Source organism: Oreochromis aureus, linkage group 1 (genome assembly GCF_013358895.1).
Source record: "Oreochromis aureus strain Israel breed Guangdong linkage group 1, ZZ_aureus, whole genome shotgun sequence".
Classification (NCBI taxonomy): Eukaryota; Metazoa; Chordata; class Actinopteri; order Cichliformes; family Cichlidae; genus Oreochromis; species Oreochromis aureus.
The window spans coordinates 18212279-18229958 of NC_052942.1; the positions used below are offsets into that span (position 1 = coordinate 18212279).

General features: G+C 38.5%; 1 protein-coding gene across 3 annotated transcripts in view; it reads right to left on the reverse strand.

The window, feature by feature from the left end:
• The window catches only part of gpc6a (glypican 6a), a 153545-nt gene that overhangs the window by 47735 nt on the left and 88130 nt on the right, over window positions 1–17680 (reverse strand). For all 3 annotated transcript variants that reach the window (XM_039609537.1, XM_039609535.1, XM_039609530.1), the window contains exon 5: window positions 1368–1498. In XM_039609537.1, coding sequence (XP_039465471.1) covers window positions 1368–1498 — 131 coding nt within the window. The remainder of the gene's footprint in view (window positions 1–1367; window positions 1499–17680) is intronic.

Sequence of the window (17680 nt, forward strand, 5' to 3'; positions counted from 1 at the left end):
GTTCTTAAACTTAAAAAACAAAAGTTGAGTTGTTTATGGTTCGAGAAGTGCAGATTTACCACTGGAATCTCGCATTAATCAGTGTGTGGCTCATAGAGGTTCATATGAACAGCAGATTGCTTTTAAGGCCCAAACAAGACACCTCCAAACAGCACAGCTCATTAGCATTCCTCCCTGGCTCGTTTACTGGCCCCTGGCTCAGTAGGTGATGGAGCACCCTGATGTATTAGACGGCTGTCATGACAAGAGACTGCTTTTCTCTAATATTTAGCGATTCTTCACCATGATTACGCTTCTAATATCTTGCACATCGCACAAGCAAAATGGTTTTCAACAGGTTTGAGGAGCAGTAAACGAAGAACAAGACACAGCTCAGGGAAACGGTCAAAATGTGAAAGATTATAATCTGAGACCAATCTGTCAGCCAAGCACAGCCTCAGAGAAGTGAGACGTCAAGTGCATTGACAAGGGGTTAAGTTGCACATTGACAGCTGTTTGATATGGGAGACAACGTGACAGCTAATTCACAGTGACTTTTGCAACTCTGGCATGGAGATGGGCCACACGAAACCATCAGAATAACAATGATGAAGTGAAAAAGCTGCCTTTTGACAAGAAAGGCAGTGAAAAACCATCCACTGTGTGATAATATCCTAATTGTGCCACTTCATATTTAAAATATGCCAAAGACCAATTTGCAATTTGAAGTCTAAAGAGGACAAAGACAGAATTAGCAGCTTCTACTGCATGTTAATCTGTCTCCTAGAAACCTCCTTCATATACTATGAAATGGCTTACTAAAATCATTCACAGGACATGTGAAGACCAGACGTTCTGCTGTGAGTGGATTCCATGGATGCATCGCAGTTTCTGATATAGCGAAAACCTTAATATGTCCTGTCCCACATTTTAGAAATGTGAATACAAGGGAACCGTCTGAATGCTGACAGTGAACATTTTGCAACTCCATATTGTGATTGATATGTTGCTAGAAGGCTCACTGTGATGCGTTGCATTTATTATCTAAATAAGTAATAAAAATTGTGATGTTTAGGAGACTGTGTTGTGTGTAAAAGCTTGTCACAGGGCTCCAAATATATATTGTATTTACATTTCACAGAGTGAGATATTTCTACTAAATCATGCAGATTCATATGAATAAAAAAATAAAAAGGGGCAATGAGAGGTTCCTTCTCATTGAAGTTTCCTGGATGAGACATTAGACAAGGCAATTTTTTATGCTACTTGTGGTTTTACACTACTTAAAAATGTACATACAGTTTATCAGGTCAGATATTGTGTGTGTGTAAACACTGTTTTCAGCGCAAATTCAACAAAGTCAGCACGGCTTCTTCAGGATACAATACCTTGGCTGACACTTGCATGCTGTTGTCCTGCATAGTCATGATAGCATCAGAGATCTTGATGTCAATTGGTTGTATAACTGCTTCAATATTGGAGGGGCCTTGCAGCCTGTCTGCCACCAGCAGCATGGCATCTGTCAAAACACAGAGGACACATGTCAGTTTAGAAATATTTAACACAAATGGATTGGCTCTCCATTATGAGTGAGCATCAATATGTTAACATTGCATATGAGTATTATCAGCTTTCAACACAAAACCCTCAAGGTATTAAGCTCGGCGACTATGACACTGGTTTAACCAAAAGGACAAACAACTGTCTCGAGATTGTGTTGACCAAAAATTACAAACACAAAAGGGAACCTGCTAGAAAATGAGTTAAAGTGTACGAGGCTAACAAATGGGTCACCTGCATACATGTTCATAACTTCAGCTTGCATAGGACAAAATTCATCCATCTATATGAACTCAAAGAGTTCCTACCTTTTATGTTAATCATTCATTTTAAAGTAGTACTCAAGTAATATCTTTGAAAAGAATGAAATGAAGTTGCAATCAAAACTACTGGCAAATGAATCAGCCTTTTCATGTTCAGCGACATGACTATGATACAGTTCAGTAAGTATTAAAGTCAGAAGTTTTTTTGTAGAGGAAGCAGGGAAGCATCATCATGGCAACTATGACAACAAAGTTTGAAAAGACTGGCAAAGATTTTTACCCAAACAATGATGTTTTTTGATGCCTGACCTTAACCAACAAGCTTTAATTCTCACGTATGAATCAAACTTGGTGTAAAAGTCAAAACAGTTTAATCCAGCACTGCCAAACCAACATCTAAATGTTGACTTTTAATTACAGATTTTTTATAGATTTTTTTTTTTTTATATATAGCGCCAAATCACAACAACAGTCAGCTCAAGGTGGTTTATATTGTAAGGTAAAGACCTATGAGACCCTACGAGCAAGCGCTTGGCGACAATGGAAAGGAAAAACTCCCTTTTAACAGGAAGAAGCCTCCAGCAGAACCAGGCCAGGGAGGAGCAACCATCTGCCATGACCGGTTGGAACTCTTAGTACATATAAAAGTGGATAAATTAAACGTTGTGGACACAAAATAATGTTGGGAAATTCGTACGAAGGAACGGTAAAAAAAAAAATTATTTGTTTTAATTGTTTTCAAAATTGAACTGCCATGAAACCAGGCTGAATTTTTAAATACCTTTAATTTAGTTTTATGACTAAAAAAGGATGAAAATGTTGTAATGACATATACAGTAAAGTAAATAACATATAATTTAAAAAAAAAACCAAACAAAACCCACACATATTCACGAACAGTGGCAGGCTGCGTGCCTGTTTTTTCCCAGAAAAACATCATACTACATAGGGTATGATTATGAATTTTAAGCAAAAACAAAAATCCTCAGCTGCCAAAACATGCAGCTTGTCTTAATTTAATTGCTGCATCTTCTTTTCTTTAAATGTGACAGAATATTTTCAGTGAATAACATCTCTTGAGACTCCGGTGGCTACTGAATGATGCACCAGGAATGATTAATGAACTGATTACCAATCATCAGGGGACCTAAGCCAACACATTCTTCTTCAGTGGATTGTCTGTTTTTAAACAACAAGACATCTTGATTCATGGATCCAAACAGTTCCACTTTAGTCTCATCACTCTGTTAACAAAATCCTTCAATCTACAGGCTGATCTGTTTCTTTCGTCCACATTTAAGTCAGCTTGTATTTTCTTTTACTCGGTAAAAGTGTGCAGCAAATGTGCCGTCACGAAGTCCCTGCTTGCAAACAAAGCAACGAGTCTTAAGGCACTTTAGCAGCGTTTTGATTCTCGCGTTTGGCTGTGAAGACAGATACTCTGCTACATCTGGTAGATGTTCACAGTTTTGATTTCCCATGTGAATTTTGTAGCCTGCTCTCTTTTCCAGCAACACACCTATAAATCATCGGTGTCATGGCTTGTGTTACTTAAGTGTCTGTGTTTGTATTTTATTTCAAAACCCCGATGAAACCTTCCAGCTGAAAAATATAGCTATGTAATATTTCCTTGACAAAGTCCTTGCTTGTTTAGTGTTCTTCTTATACTCTGCAGATTCTTTGTTCTTGCTTTCATTAAGTCTTTGGCAGTCGTGTATATCCAGGGAGGTTTCCCGCTGTACAGTGACTTTAGTATCATGCTGCCAAAACTGTATCTTGGAATTTGAAGTCTTTGAGCAATGTTTAAAAAAATGGTTTAGTTAAATAATTTCTTATCTTAGCTTTTGAGACAGCTCCTTTATCTTATCCAAGTTTGCTGCAGAACTTGGACACCTGCATAGGTGAGAATAATGCCTGTACCACAGGTCGGTCTAGAGTTCCCAGAAGCTTAATTATCTTTTGCAACAGTTTGACAGCCCTATATTACAATTTTTCTTTTTTTAAAAAGGTGGTGACGCTCTGTAAATATAAATAACAGGGACAACACCATAGCTCCTTCTCACAACACACCAAAAACACCCAATTTCCCATTTCAGTGTTTTACATAGGCATAAAAATGTCCCCATCTCTCTTTCTGTCATGTCATTGGTGCTTGTGCACTGCATCTGCTGCCTGTTGTTTTGGACCCTCCACCACCTGTAGGCTCTGGGCAATATTTGCTCATCACTTCCCAATTTTATACATAGAATATTTGTGCAGAGTGATGAGCACAGAGCCTAGACGCCAAGCTCTAACAATATTCTGCTGCTGTAATAAATGAATCATTAGGTTAATTTGCAAATGCTCAGTGACATAACTGAATATAGGAAGAGCACACCAGAGAGGCTGAGTCATGAAGAAGAAGAGGTAAAGGGAGAGGAGTTAACCGCGAGAAAAGGCGAGGGCAAATAGATCAACAATTTAAGAAGCTGAAGAGTGTTGCTTAAAGATCTAAATATAACCACTGGTAGGTGTGTGTGTTTTTATGTGCACACACACCTATATACACATACATACATACATAAAACAGGGGCCGTGACCTTGGACGAGCCTTGGCACGAATCGATACCTAAAACAGATTACCCACCGAACCTGACACTTTTCATTTTCATTATAAGACTGTGATATTAATATGTTCATACAGAAGAATGGTACTATTGATTGAGTCGGGCTGGGAGATGTCTGAGGTGAAAATAATGTGTTTGATAATAGACTGTCCTGTCTCTCAAAAAGTAATTAAAAGTCTTGTCTGTGGGTTTAGCACTGGTTAAATGGAAGGGTAGAGATATCAAGGAGACGTCTATCTCTGTGCAGTGACATTTGCAGGGATGTGAACAAATCAGGAAAAGCCTATTTAGCCCAAAGGGCAGAAGAAACACTGTTCTGGCTCCACTGAGTCTTCAGTAATGTTTGAATCAAATGTGTAAGTCATTAAATTGATGTGATTATAACTAGAGTTCTGGCACGGAGTGATAAGTAGCCTCTAGGTCTGAAGCCTGAGGGGGCGAAGCCTGCAATGACACTGCCAAAAAGCAGAACTTCCATCCTCTTGCGTGGCCACTTAAATCAGGTCTAAATGACTGTATGCAATATAAAATGCTTAAACAACATCGAAAACTGCTTCTGCTGACATTTAACAAATTATTTCGTTAATATGACTCCACAGCTTCAGGCTTTTTTGAAAAAGCCGTGTTATTAACTTATCGTTTAACATCAACTAACAGATATGATGCAAACATGTTTACAGTAGCCAGCTGCAGTGTGTGGGCTCGTCTCAAAATTACACACAAAGCCCAAGTTTATCATAACTGAGCAACGTATCAGTCGGTGACACAACGACAATGGACGTCTGCAGAGACAATACTTGTCATTTGAGGATGCTGTTGGCTTTTTGGGGTCTTGTGTGGAATCTGTTAACAGTAAGGAAACTGTAATAAAACATCACTGCATCGGCACATTGTCTGCCGCTCTCCCATCACTGCTGATGTTTTGTTGTTGCAGTGCAAGTTTGCAAATGCAGTTTCAAAACAGCTCAGTAGTTTCAGACTACTGAGCACTCCAAAAAAATCAGGGCAAGAGGCTCTTATGTCTAAATGGCAAAGCAGGTCATTTGTCAGCATGATTTTTGAGTGCGTGCTAATCGGACACCCCTGTGGTTCAGCCATGATTATGTTTAGGCAACTGAAATTACTTTCTAATGGTCAGAAAGTTGTTATTGTTGTTAAACCGAAACCAAATCAATAATCACTGATTGTTGGTAAAAGAAAGAATATAAAACCGTTACCCAAGAGTCAAAACTGAGCTCTTTATCCCCCAGTGACTGCTCTAAGGAACTTTTCCTGAGATTGAACTGCATAATCTCGGTTTTAATATTATGCATTTTAGCCTTGTGTGGAAACTTCACCTTGTTCACTAAAGAAAAGCTTAGGGGTCTTGTAAAATTGACAAATAAGATCGTTGGGGTAAGTCAGCTACAGCTCTTGCAATTACAGTGCAGCACAGAGGCACTGAGGAAAGCCAATACCATTCAAGACTGTCCTGACCAGCCATTGTGGAATGTGTTTAGCTCCTGCCTTCAGGCCAGCATTTCAGAGTGGCTATCATGAGATTTAAAAAATATAAAATCCCCCTTCTCTCAGTGGCAATTGACAGGGCAGGATATTAAGCTCACCCGCTTGACTAAGAGGAGTGATTTAGGAGACAGATGAGTACAGAAGAGGGAGTACTAGCCTTTTTCGAGAGGGGTCTATTAAAAACAAAGATTAAATCACTAACCTGGTATTAACAATTAACAAATTAAGCTGTAACAGCTCTCAGGTCTAGTAGAGTTGTGCAGCTGCCACGCTGCAACACAGCCTATTCAAAAGAAAAAGTGTAACGTTAATATGTAACATCACTGTTATTATTAAATCCTTTATTTAAACTGTTTCTCTGTTTGAGATCGAGAGCTCTTTTTCAGGAGAGACCTGTGCACAAAAAACATACAACCACACGATGAAATGACCTTATATGTGATCACAAATTAAGAAACATATATTCAAGAGGAGCTGCAGATAAATATATATGACCTTTTAAAATGCTCCAATGAAATCAGAGAATGCAGGAAAATATAAAGTAGTGTAAAGTAATTCATTTTCATTTCAAGTACAGCTAATGCTAAAATGTCCTGGGACCTGACATTGACAATCTATGCAGTAGGGCCTTGTAAATAAACCTCATGCAAGGTTGCCTGCTTTTATTCATTAGGGAGGACCATTCCACTTTTTCATATAAGATACAATGGTGAGTAAGAAATTAATCACCTGTGATAAATTGCAACGCACAGTGATACACAGAGTGAAGCGGCTTCAAGGTGGTAGAAGCGTGCATATAAACAATATCCCTATAATCAAGCACAGACAAAACTGTGGACTACACAGTGATCTGACTATCCGCGAATGACAAAGATCTGACGAAACAAGAACCCAATATATGTCTTTAACTTTGTTGATAGGTTTTCCACATGTCTTTTAAAACTGTAATATCTCTAGTATTTAAATAAAAACAGATACCTTTAAAAAATAAAGTCAGAGAAAGATTAACAAAGACATTTATCAACATGATGTTATGTTTCTGGTTACTAGTGCTGAAGGTGGGAGAGCTGAACTTGGTGCTATCGAGTGTCTATGTAGCACATAAACAGTCTTAACAACATGAGCTTTAATGATGAAAATCACTGATAGCTATCCATTAATCCACAATATATCTGTGATTTCATTGTTTCACTTTGTAACATTTCTGTTTTTTGTTACATTTTATATTTTAACCGTTGTATGTTAATATTCTTTACATATACTATTTATTCTGTCCTAATTACTATGTAATTATTTGCTGCCGCAATAACTATCTGAAAAGGGCCTCATTAGCTTGAAGAGTTTAACTTATGAATTTGTTAATAAACATTTCAGATTGGTTATTTTTTCCTTTGACATTTTGCTTGTTTAAGAAGAGAAATCAGACTCACAGGCAGCGCACTCAAAGGGCATTTGCAGCATCTCAGACACCAAAGTTCAGATTTTGACAGACAATGGGGGATTCATTGAGTATGAGTGTTAAGGTTCTTTTAAGGATGCTAAACTTAAAGACTAAAATGTTACTTTTCATGGGTAAAACTAGAGCTCTGATTTTGATGGGAAAAGGGGAGGTGTCTACATAAGTCTATATATAGTGTATGCGTTCTCTAAGTCCGACTGTAATTCAGTTTATAATTTGTACTGCAAATTATTTACCATTCGAACAAACATGTCTATGTTCTATGTTGTCTACTGTATGCCAGGCCCTCGCTTTTAAAGCATACTGAGTGAATACAGACGCAGATAGTCTCCCTCTTCACTCTGTTAGTGCCTGTGCCTTTGAAAAGCGCTCCTGTTTGTTTACTCTGTAGTCTCAAATTGGGCGTGATGCTTGGTTAGATTTCCATCAGGAGCTGGCTGGAGGTCATTGCAGGGGACCAGCTTCAGTCCTGTGAAGTCTTCAGCTGCCTATGTTTAGCAGAGTACTTCTCTAATGCTTTTGCAAAAAAAAAAAAAAAAAAAAAAAATCCTCGGTGGAATTCAGTGAGAGTAGATGGGAAATTGGCAGCAATTCTGTTACCCATTCCATAAAAGACTCAAAGACCTAAATGATATCCTCAGTGGAGTTCTGACAGCCTATTTTTCATATAGCTTAATGAATATTTGATGGATTGCGAGTATGAGTCAACCATATGAACTGTTAAGAGGGGGTTAGTTCTACATGCTTAAATGACTTCCGATAAAATATAAAATACAAGAACTATAAAAAATAATATCTTGAAACCGTGAATGGTGTTAAAGTTCACGTACTGTTTTAATTGTCTTGTTTAGTTTCTAAGCGATACCATCGACACCACTACCCTCCACTGCCATGCAGTCTAAGTGTTTTGGCTTGCTTCATGTCCTAGACCCAGTTAGCCAGGTTTAGATGGATGACAGGAAGCTTGCTACCTATTCTGTTTGGAATTCCTCTACATTTCCCAACAATATGGAGAACCTTTACAGAGTTTAAGCACAAATACTTTGTGAATCTAATTAATGGAAGTCATTCTGTGAGTTGGTTGTGTTGAAACAGGACCTAAAATGGAAAAATTATTATACAAGGCAAAAGAAAAGTCTGTAGGTGACCTGCATACGTTCAAATCAGCTAAACATAGGGTTTATTTCTAGTTCTGTTTTCACTGGTACCCCTACTTGCTACATCCTAAGCTTGCATCATCATATACTGTAGCAGATTATACACGAGCATGATAAAAGTTGTGAAAGTTGTGACAAATGGGGGGAAAACGACTGGGTATAGTGATGGCCACACTTACTGGCTTCACATATTCACGGCAGCACAACTTAAAATAATCAAAACATTAGGTATTTAAAAACAAGATGATGTGTGCAGCCACTGATAAGATAACTCGTCGCCATGGGCTTTTCTTTGAAGATAGCGCACAGGCTTTGGGAGTTATTCTACAATAGTCTGCTTAATGCCCTTCATTTACCAGACAGAGCTGCTATGTGTGATTGTGGCAGCGTAATCACTGCTGTTAGATCACACAGTTAGATGACTGTAAAGAGACACCCTAGAGTAAAGAAAAGGTCTTTAGTATAGTCAACTAATCCATCCAGTGCCATGGATTATAGAGCTGGTACAAAAGTTTTAATATAATGTGATATCCATCCATCCATCCATCCATCCATCCATCCATCCATCCATCCATCCATCCATCCATCCATCCATCCATCCATCCAGGGCGTTGTTTGGTTTTAGCACTGTTTATGGTTATGTAAATGATATGAATGTGCACTGAGCTGTTTACCTCCCCTAATTAGAAATGGACTATTAGTATCACCACACCATCAAACATACCACTAAGACACAGGGTAGGGTCACCAAGACTGTGCAGCAAAGAAAAAGAAAAGAAAAGAAAAGAAAAGAAAAGGAAAGAAAAGAAAAGAAAAGAAATGTCCTGAAAGTTAACTTTAAATGCGGCCAGGATCTGGACTTTATTGAAAATGGTTTAGCAAGTGATTTTTTTCTGGAAATGCAATTTCAAGGCTTCGAGACAACAAAGACAATGTTGACTTTTATGTTATTCAGATTTCATTCGTAGGGACATTTTCCCGTCTACTGACCACCAGATTCACATTATGAACAAATGTTTAAACAAAGTTGTAGAAATATGTGATTTACATTTTACATTTTACATGTTTTGGCAGGGAACACCTCACCGGGTAACTTCAAAATGCCTTTGAATGCAAAGGTCCCAAAGGTAGAAACACAAAGAGATTTGCAGTCACTTCTGTTTCTGCTTTACTCTTTTTGATATCCTGAGATTTCTGGCAATGACAAACACTAATTTTTCTTCATAAATTGTTTTATAAAGGGTTTTTTGCTACTGCAATTATCTGATAGGGATCTTCTGTAATTTGGCCTTAGTTTTAGTAAATCAAATAAAAAAAATATAATTTTTCTAACAAATGAACAATTGATTTGTACTACTATTCATCCATCTATCCATTGATAGACACAGTGGGCTGTATTGGCATGGTTATTTATTGCTTGCTGCATGGTGCCAACTTTGCTTCAGGCAGCTTGCTCGGTGATTTTCTAGCGGAAAACTCTCCCTTTTTTGTCACTCTGTGGGATTTGGAAAGACTCCAGCAAACTACCTGCAGAGTCCCTCGGTACACACAGCGGTCATTCGTGGATGAATTTGTGAAAATCAGCCACTATGATGTGAACATGTTGAGAAGCAAAAAATAATGAGTTGTAGTAATAATTAGCACGATTATTAATAACTTTTAATAACTTTAAAAATGGATTTGGGCGTAAGTTTATTTTTTCACTGGTCGATTAAACTGAATACATTTTTGTTATTTTAAACAAGAAGGGCATTTTTCCCTCACATCAAGCTAATGCTCAACGGATAAGTTTAAGATCTGGTATAATACACACAGCATGTGTTCTCTGGTTTCATTAAATCAAACAAACAAACCACATATTAATAATTTTAGGACACTGAAACTAATAAATGATGAAACATGACGCTGTTCCCTTCTACACTGCGTTTACAATTTTATGACGTATGCGAGTTCAGGAAAACACACATTTTGATTTTTCCCTGTTTCTTTACATGTGATACTGTGACATTTTTAAGGCTCTATAGGTAGCAGCACAAATGAGATAACCTGGGTTAGTTAAATTACTGAAAAAAATCTATGTTAAAATGGGACTTTTTCGTAATGATTTCTCTTCTTATTCATTGACTGCCCCTTGAATCACACTCTGGTTTAATTGGTGGAACATATTGGACTTTTTCACACCACATAAGCCAGACTGGCCCAAGTGAAAAACACAGGACAGCTCACTGGGCTGTGCATGACTGCTCTGGAGTTGGTGGGAGGAGTGTCAAGTCAAATGTACAGAAATGATCCCTTCAGGCCATTCATCCCTTCTATTCATGCTCACATTCATCTTGTCTGACCTACTCTATAGGGATTAAAACAATATCACTGTCCCAATTAAGAATGAGATGTAGGTTTTATTTTGTAAAGTAAAGATGAGTTTTTTAACACAGATTAGGGTGCTGAAAAGTTTATAATAAAGAAGTAAAGCGGAGATTCTTTACATTTAGTCCACATATTGTTGTAGCCCCTGTTAAATCATAAATTGACTGATTAACTACATATTTTGGAAAGCTGGGGTCAATTTTACTAGTCATACCCAGGCTTCATTACTTCCACACCGGCTGAATCCAGAACTCAAAGCAGGCTAAAAGACCTCAATAAGCAACACAACATGTTATGACCTAAAGAAACAGCCAAGAAACAAAGTTATTGACATCTATCAGTCTGGAAAGGGTTACAAAGCCATTTCTAAGCTTTGGAGTGAACTATGGTGAAAACCCAGTGGTGAATCTTTCCATGAATGATCGGCCAAAATTACTCCAAGAGCACACTGACGACTCAACCAGGAGGTCACAGAAGAACCCTGAACAACATGTAAAGAACTTCAGGTGTTACTTTTCCAACTTAAGGTTCATAATTCAACAATAAGAAAGAGACTGGAAAAAAATGGCATCCACCGGTTTCAAAGAGAAAACCACTGCTGCCCAAAACGAACACAAAGGATCATTTTATATTTGAACCACGAGACTTGTGGCAAAATATTCTTTGGACTGTCGAGATAAAAGTTAAACTTCTTGGAAGGTTTGAGTCCCGTTACATCTGGTGTAAAACTTTGCACAGCATTTTATAAAGAGCACATCATACCAACAGTCAAACATGGCAGTGGTAGTGTGATAGTGTCTGACTGCTTTGCTATGAATAAAAAAAATGAATAATATGAATAAAAAAAAGAAAAGAAAGGATGCTTGGACACTGCTAGCATAACGGACAGGTTTTTGACGGGACTCCCACACAAACACAAAGCAGAAGATGAAGCATCGCCAAATATGTTTCCAAACCAACTTCCTTCCAAGCAAAATACTGCAAAATATGATGAAGCACATCTTGCCTTTGGCTTCACCTGCACAAGTGCCAAGGTAGGTCTCCCCGACAGAATTACTTTTCCCTGCGTCGTGAACACGTGTTGAGCTACGGAGCCCCGCAAGGGACATGGGAGAGAAAAAAGTTCATCTTAATGAATCTTAATGAACTTGCGGGGCTCTGTATAAAACAAAGGGGGGCCTAGCAAAAAAAAGTTTGGGAACCTGTGCTTTAGTGTGACCTTAAACAGGCCTTCATGCTTGAAAACCGTACAACGGGTCTGAATTTAAAAAAATTCTCCAAAGAAGAGTGGTCCAAAATTCCACCACATTGACGTGAAAGACTCATTGCCAGCTATCACGAATGCTTGATGGCAACTCCTGCTGCCAAGGTTGCTACAACCAGTTATTAAATTTAGGGACGAATTACTTTTTCACACAGGGTCAGGTAGGTAGGTCCTTAATAAGTGAAGTCATCATTTAAAAAACTGCATTTTATATTTACTCAGGTTATCTTTGTGCAATATAAAAATCTGTCTGATGATTTCAAACATTTAAGTGACAGATATGCAAAAAACTAAGAAATGCAGAAGGTGGCAGACACTTTCTCACAGCGCTGTATGTTTCCAGTGATCATTTCTTAATAGTTTGTTTTTGCAGCAAGTGCCCTTCCAGAATTAATATGAATTAATGAAGGGACAATTCAGCTGTACTAAAAACGATGAACACAATGCCACACAATACCCATAAATATATGCCTGCCTAGTGATTCAGGGTTGCAGTGATGAAAATGGAAAGAATAACTTTCACCATCTGCTGGTGCAAACTGCAGAAAGTGTCTGCACACAAACACTCCAAGCTGATGTCGCGAAGCTGTCTTTCTCCACATGCCTGAGCTCATCATGAAAGGTGTTACAAAAACAGCACGTAGATTGTTTACTCTAAATCCTAGTCGACAAACATATCACAAAGTGGTGGGGAACGGATATGATTAACCTAAATTTATTCATAACTTCATGTTTTGGTTGTAATCGTGATGAATGAATGAAGAATTCCCGAGTGAGACTCGCTCCCTTTGAACAAGTCTTTTGGTTGACATAGTAAACATGGCCAGTAAACAGTTCCATAATCATAAATTATAAAACAACAACGCTGCCACTTTAATATGGAAAGAAGCGCCACGTCAGGGACAAACCACTGCGTCACCGCACATGCTTGGGGATCGCTGTTTATATGCTTTGCTGTTTTTGACAAACTACGCTGGCTTTGTTCAGTGGCGGAATGGCTCACCTAAATACAACAGTGCACCTGCTGTCTCCTTTCATTTCTTGTCTATCACAGCATATAATTGCTAGTCAGCACCTGCTAAGCATTCATGATGTGGGAGTGCCTGTGAAAATACAAACATATGTACAGAATTTTTGATCTTCCTGTTTAAACTCTCAGTTCAGCCGTGTTGTAGAGGTGCGATGCTAAATTTTAACATAAAATAAACAAGAACTAGGAGGCCTGCAGATGGTTTAAAACACTTCACACGAGGCATGTGACATATGAGGGCCTTACAAGACTAACTGGGAAAAAGCCACGGAATAATTTTTGCCCACAGGGCTCGCTGATCTGCCTTTGAAGAGCTGAGAGGATGAGAACATACAGACATGCCAATGATTACACATTAGGGTTCTGCAGTTGTGTTTCACAGTAAAGTGACACATTTGTGCTTTATTTGAAGTATGACAGGATAAACTGACATGCACATGTTATATAATATTCATCATCCTTCCTTAAAGACATTCATGGTAACACTTGTGTTTGTGACGATAAGCCTCATAAGCCTCAACCTTCTACTATCACTTTCAGGGAACCTATAGGATTGCCTTGAAGAAGTCCAGCTTCAATCATCCTTGGACTTTACCAGAACAGCTTTGCATGTTTCACAGCTCCAAAATCCTTATTTATCCTATGCTAGCTCTTCATGCAGCACCTCACTTCATCCTGAGTCTGAAACAAGCCGTCTCTTTGCAGCTCCCTCTCTCTGTTTCATCTGATTTCCTGCTGCTTTGCCTCGTTACAGCAGCACTGCCTCCTCTGCTGCTTGTGTGCAGGTTCTGAAAACAATCTGCAAAAATACTATCAAACATAAGTTCCTGATTAAAATGGTCACTTCTTAAATCCATCCATTTATGTTTGATACTGAGTCCGATCTAGAACTGACAGCACATGTGCAGCCTAGCCGAAAAACCTACTTCATACTCCATATTTCCTGCCTTAATGGACAAGTGCATTGGCTTGAGGCTAAGGCTAAAAACTGACTGACAAAAAGAAACTGCACCCGCTGCAGTATAGTGCTTTCTTCCCAAAAAATGGAAAGCAAATGTAATTTTACTTCATAACCAACAAAACTTATAAAGTACTCCTAAACAGAGCAGCAGAAAAACGTAGGATGCAGCAGGTGGTTGCTGTGTTAAAAAATAAAAACCCATTTAGAGCAGCTTTTGTCTTAAAGAGATAAGATGTACATACACTGACCTTATTTGAAACTATAGGTATCTAACATTGTAACAAACGAGAGGAAGCAAAATCATTCCACCTTAAAATTGTGCCGTCTAAACCAAACAAAAACAAAGCCAAAACGATAACGCTATCACGTCATTTTCCTGTAACATTTTTTTTCTAATGTGCAGCTGCAAGAGGTGAATCAATTACAAAAGTTTCACTACCTTGCCAACATTTCTGTCTGTCTCTTAGCAGCCTGCACGACCACTCTCTCATGCACTTACAGCTGGATTGTAGCTCAGTAACAACACCAACAAATAATTCTTGATAGGACCTTTTTCAGTTTGTTTGGCTTTCAGCTATGTCTGGCTTACTTTAGCTCATCTGACACCTCAAATACCATGCCTCTTCTTCCACAAACTCTAATGTCTTTTAACATTGGCAATTTTTCTGCTTTTCCAGCTGCAAGAAAATAAAAAACTAATTCTGCTGCCTCTCTGTTAATTTTCCTGTTTTTTGCAGGGAAACAAATGTATACTGGTAAAGGAAACATTAAGAGCAGATGCAATGCTCACTGTGATGGATAACCCAAAAAGTAACTATATTACCAAGGGCTTATGTTCCCCAGTTTCATAATCTGCTTACACACATCAACCTCACTGCCACGTGCAGCAAGTTTCAGAGCTGAAATATACACACTGGTGAACACAGCACTTTGGGAACATAAGAATGGCCTCTGAATAACAAATTGAACTCAAGCTTTAAGCATGTTGCAGTTAAGTGAAGGAATTGAATATGATACTGCAAACCTGCAGTGCCCCAAAAGTGGTAGGTGTCATCTTTGGGAAATGGCTACTATGATTAAAATTTCAGTGGAACAACTGGGACGTATCAAACGGCTACACATCATGTGTCAGTCGATAAGCAGCTTGGCAGGTGTCGCTAAACACAACCAGGGTGGATTTTTCTTTGCTTTCAGTGTTTTTAAGTTAAGCTAACTGACTTTATTTTACCATCTTTATTTTAATGAATTATTCCTGTGGAGTCTGATTTGGCCACAACCTTAATAAATATGCAAAACAATATGCTCCACAATAAGTAACAATATGTCTTCTGCAAATGTGAAATTGGAGGATAAAATCTTGCAACACTCAATATGCCTGTGTGGATGAAATCAGTTAAATAAATCATACAGCTTAGTTAATTCAGAATATTACAAAAACCACTCGCTGGTTGTAAATATAAAGGGCAGTGGTGTTCGCATTCGTGCCAGAGATGCAGGAAAACAGTACTCTGCAGATCCTGCAGAGCCAGTAGCAATTACAAAGAAAAGACATTGGTTTTTGATGATGCTGAGGATATGGAGATCACTTCCACTCGGCTAAGTGAGTCATCCAGCCTTTTCAGCTCTTTGACAGGCAAAAAACCCCACCAGCTACCTTGTTTGTTCCTGTCATGTCTGTTACTGAGACTGTAATGCTCGATACTTGTTCGAGTGCCCGTGTGTCTGTCTGTGTGTGTGTGTGGTTTAATTTAGAGGTACAGTACTTTATGGCATACTCGCACGAATCCTAAATCCTCTTGAAAAAACTGACTTTGGTTTGTGCAGAACTGAGCACAGTTACACAGCTTGAAGGCTGTACAGTAAAGCAAAAGTATGGCTTCTGCCAAGCTATCTATATCATTTAAAGCACTGACACACTGTTCATCTTCATGATCTCAAAGAGATCGCGGAAAGTCTTTCTTGGAGGAAGGAGAAAACATTGGCTTCATGAACTGTGGGTTGTGGGAAGGTACAGTTACACGGGGACCCAATCCTAGCAATTAAAAAGAAATGAGCAAATAAAATCAATGAGGATCACTTACGCTGTGGTGTCAAAGGACTCACCAGAGGACAACACAAGTCTATATCTTAATTAGGAGAAATAATGTGTTTATGGGCCCAGCACAGAGAAAGAAGTTGGCAAACTACAATGGTCTTTACAAATCACACCTAATTTAAAGCTAAAAGAGTTAATTAATTCCACTGGACATGCTTTTAAGTATGTTTACTAATCCCCAAACCTCGTTCAGGCACACATCATCACTGTAAAACAGTTTTTGTGTAAAGCTCTTCATTATTTAGTGGGGGGTGCAAAAATATGCAAATTTGAACTCTGCTGAACTTTGTGGGTGCAGCCAACTGAACACCACTGAAAACTGCTCACAATAACAAACAGATAGAGAGACAGAGAAAAAAACCCAGCCCTTCTTTGGTTAATTATTTCCATACCTGCATTGTATAGTAATAAGCTTACATTATGTAAATATCAGATATAAAAACCGCCATAAAAATAAAAAATATTTATTTATTAGTTTAATTTAAGCAAGCAGATGTGGCTCCGAATGAGCCTGAGTCTCTCAGTGGTAGTAAAGTGCTGCTACCAGCAACAGCAATGTGGATAAAAGTCCATGCAGCATCATCCAGGGCTGAAATATGAAAGAAATGCAAGAAGATGCAGCTTCTGTAGTGGCCACTTTAGAGATGCTCTAAAAGCAACTGAATCCTAATAGGCTCCATCTTAAAATACCCAGCTAAGCTTATTAAGAGTCATGTTTACAGCTTGGCACAAAAGGTCTCAGTCACACAGGCCAGGTTGAAAAATGTGTATTCCCTAAACAAAAACCTCCTTTTGAGTTCTTTGTTTGTAAGCCGATTGCTGACATCACCCACAGTTTGCATAAAAGATGCCAACTTGTCTTACAGCATTCATCATTTTACTCTCCAATGTTGGCCGATCAGAAAGTCTAGAACCTGGGAGGGAACAAAGATGGCGCATAGAAGCAGTTTCTAAATGGAGGGACAGTAACTGTGTGTGTATATGTAAGTCTAAGTGTATATTTTGTCTATATCCGCCACTGTAGAAATTCATCTCATGTAAACAATAACGTGGTGCACAGGGCGATGTTAAAAAGCTGCAAGCCTTTGACGCTGCGTGACTAAATCTCAGTTTTTGTCATCCACACGTAAACGCAAAAGCACTGTTTTCGAAAATCTGTGGCAGGAAAATCCCAGTTTTCAGGGATCCAAAAACCCCGTTTACATGTGGACTAAAGGCCCAAAAACAAAGAAAAAGCTCCGTTTTCAAAAATACCCGTGTACATGTGGACGTAGCCTGTAACTGTAAAATTTTATCAACTCTTAAAAGCTAGCTAAACTAAGCTAATATAAGCAGTAGCAGCAGATTGAAAATTGTGTCTCTAAGTGACATTGCTGTTTATAGTTGGCTAGCCTTTGTTTGTTTAGCAGTGTTTTGTGGCCAGGTTTGCAGAT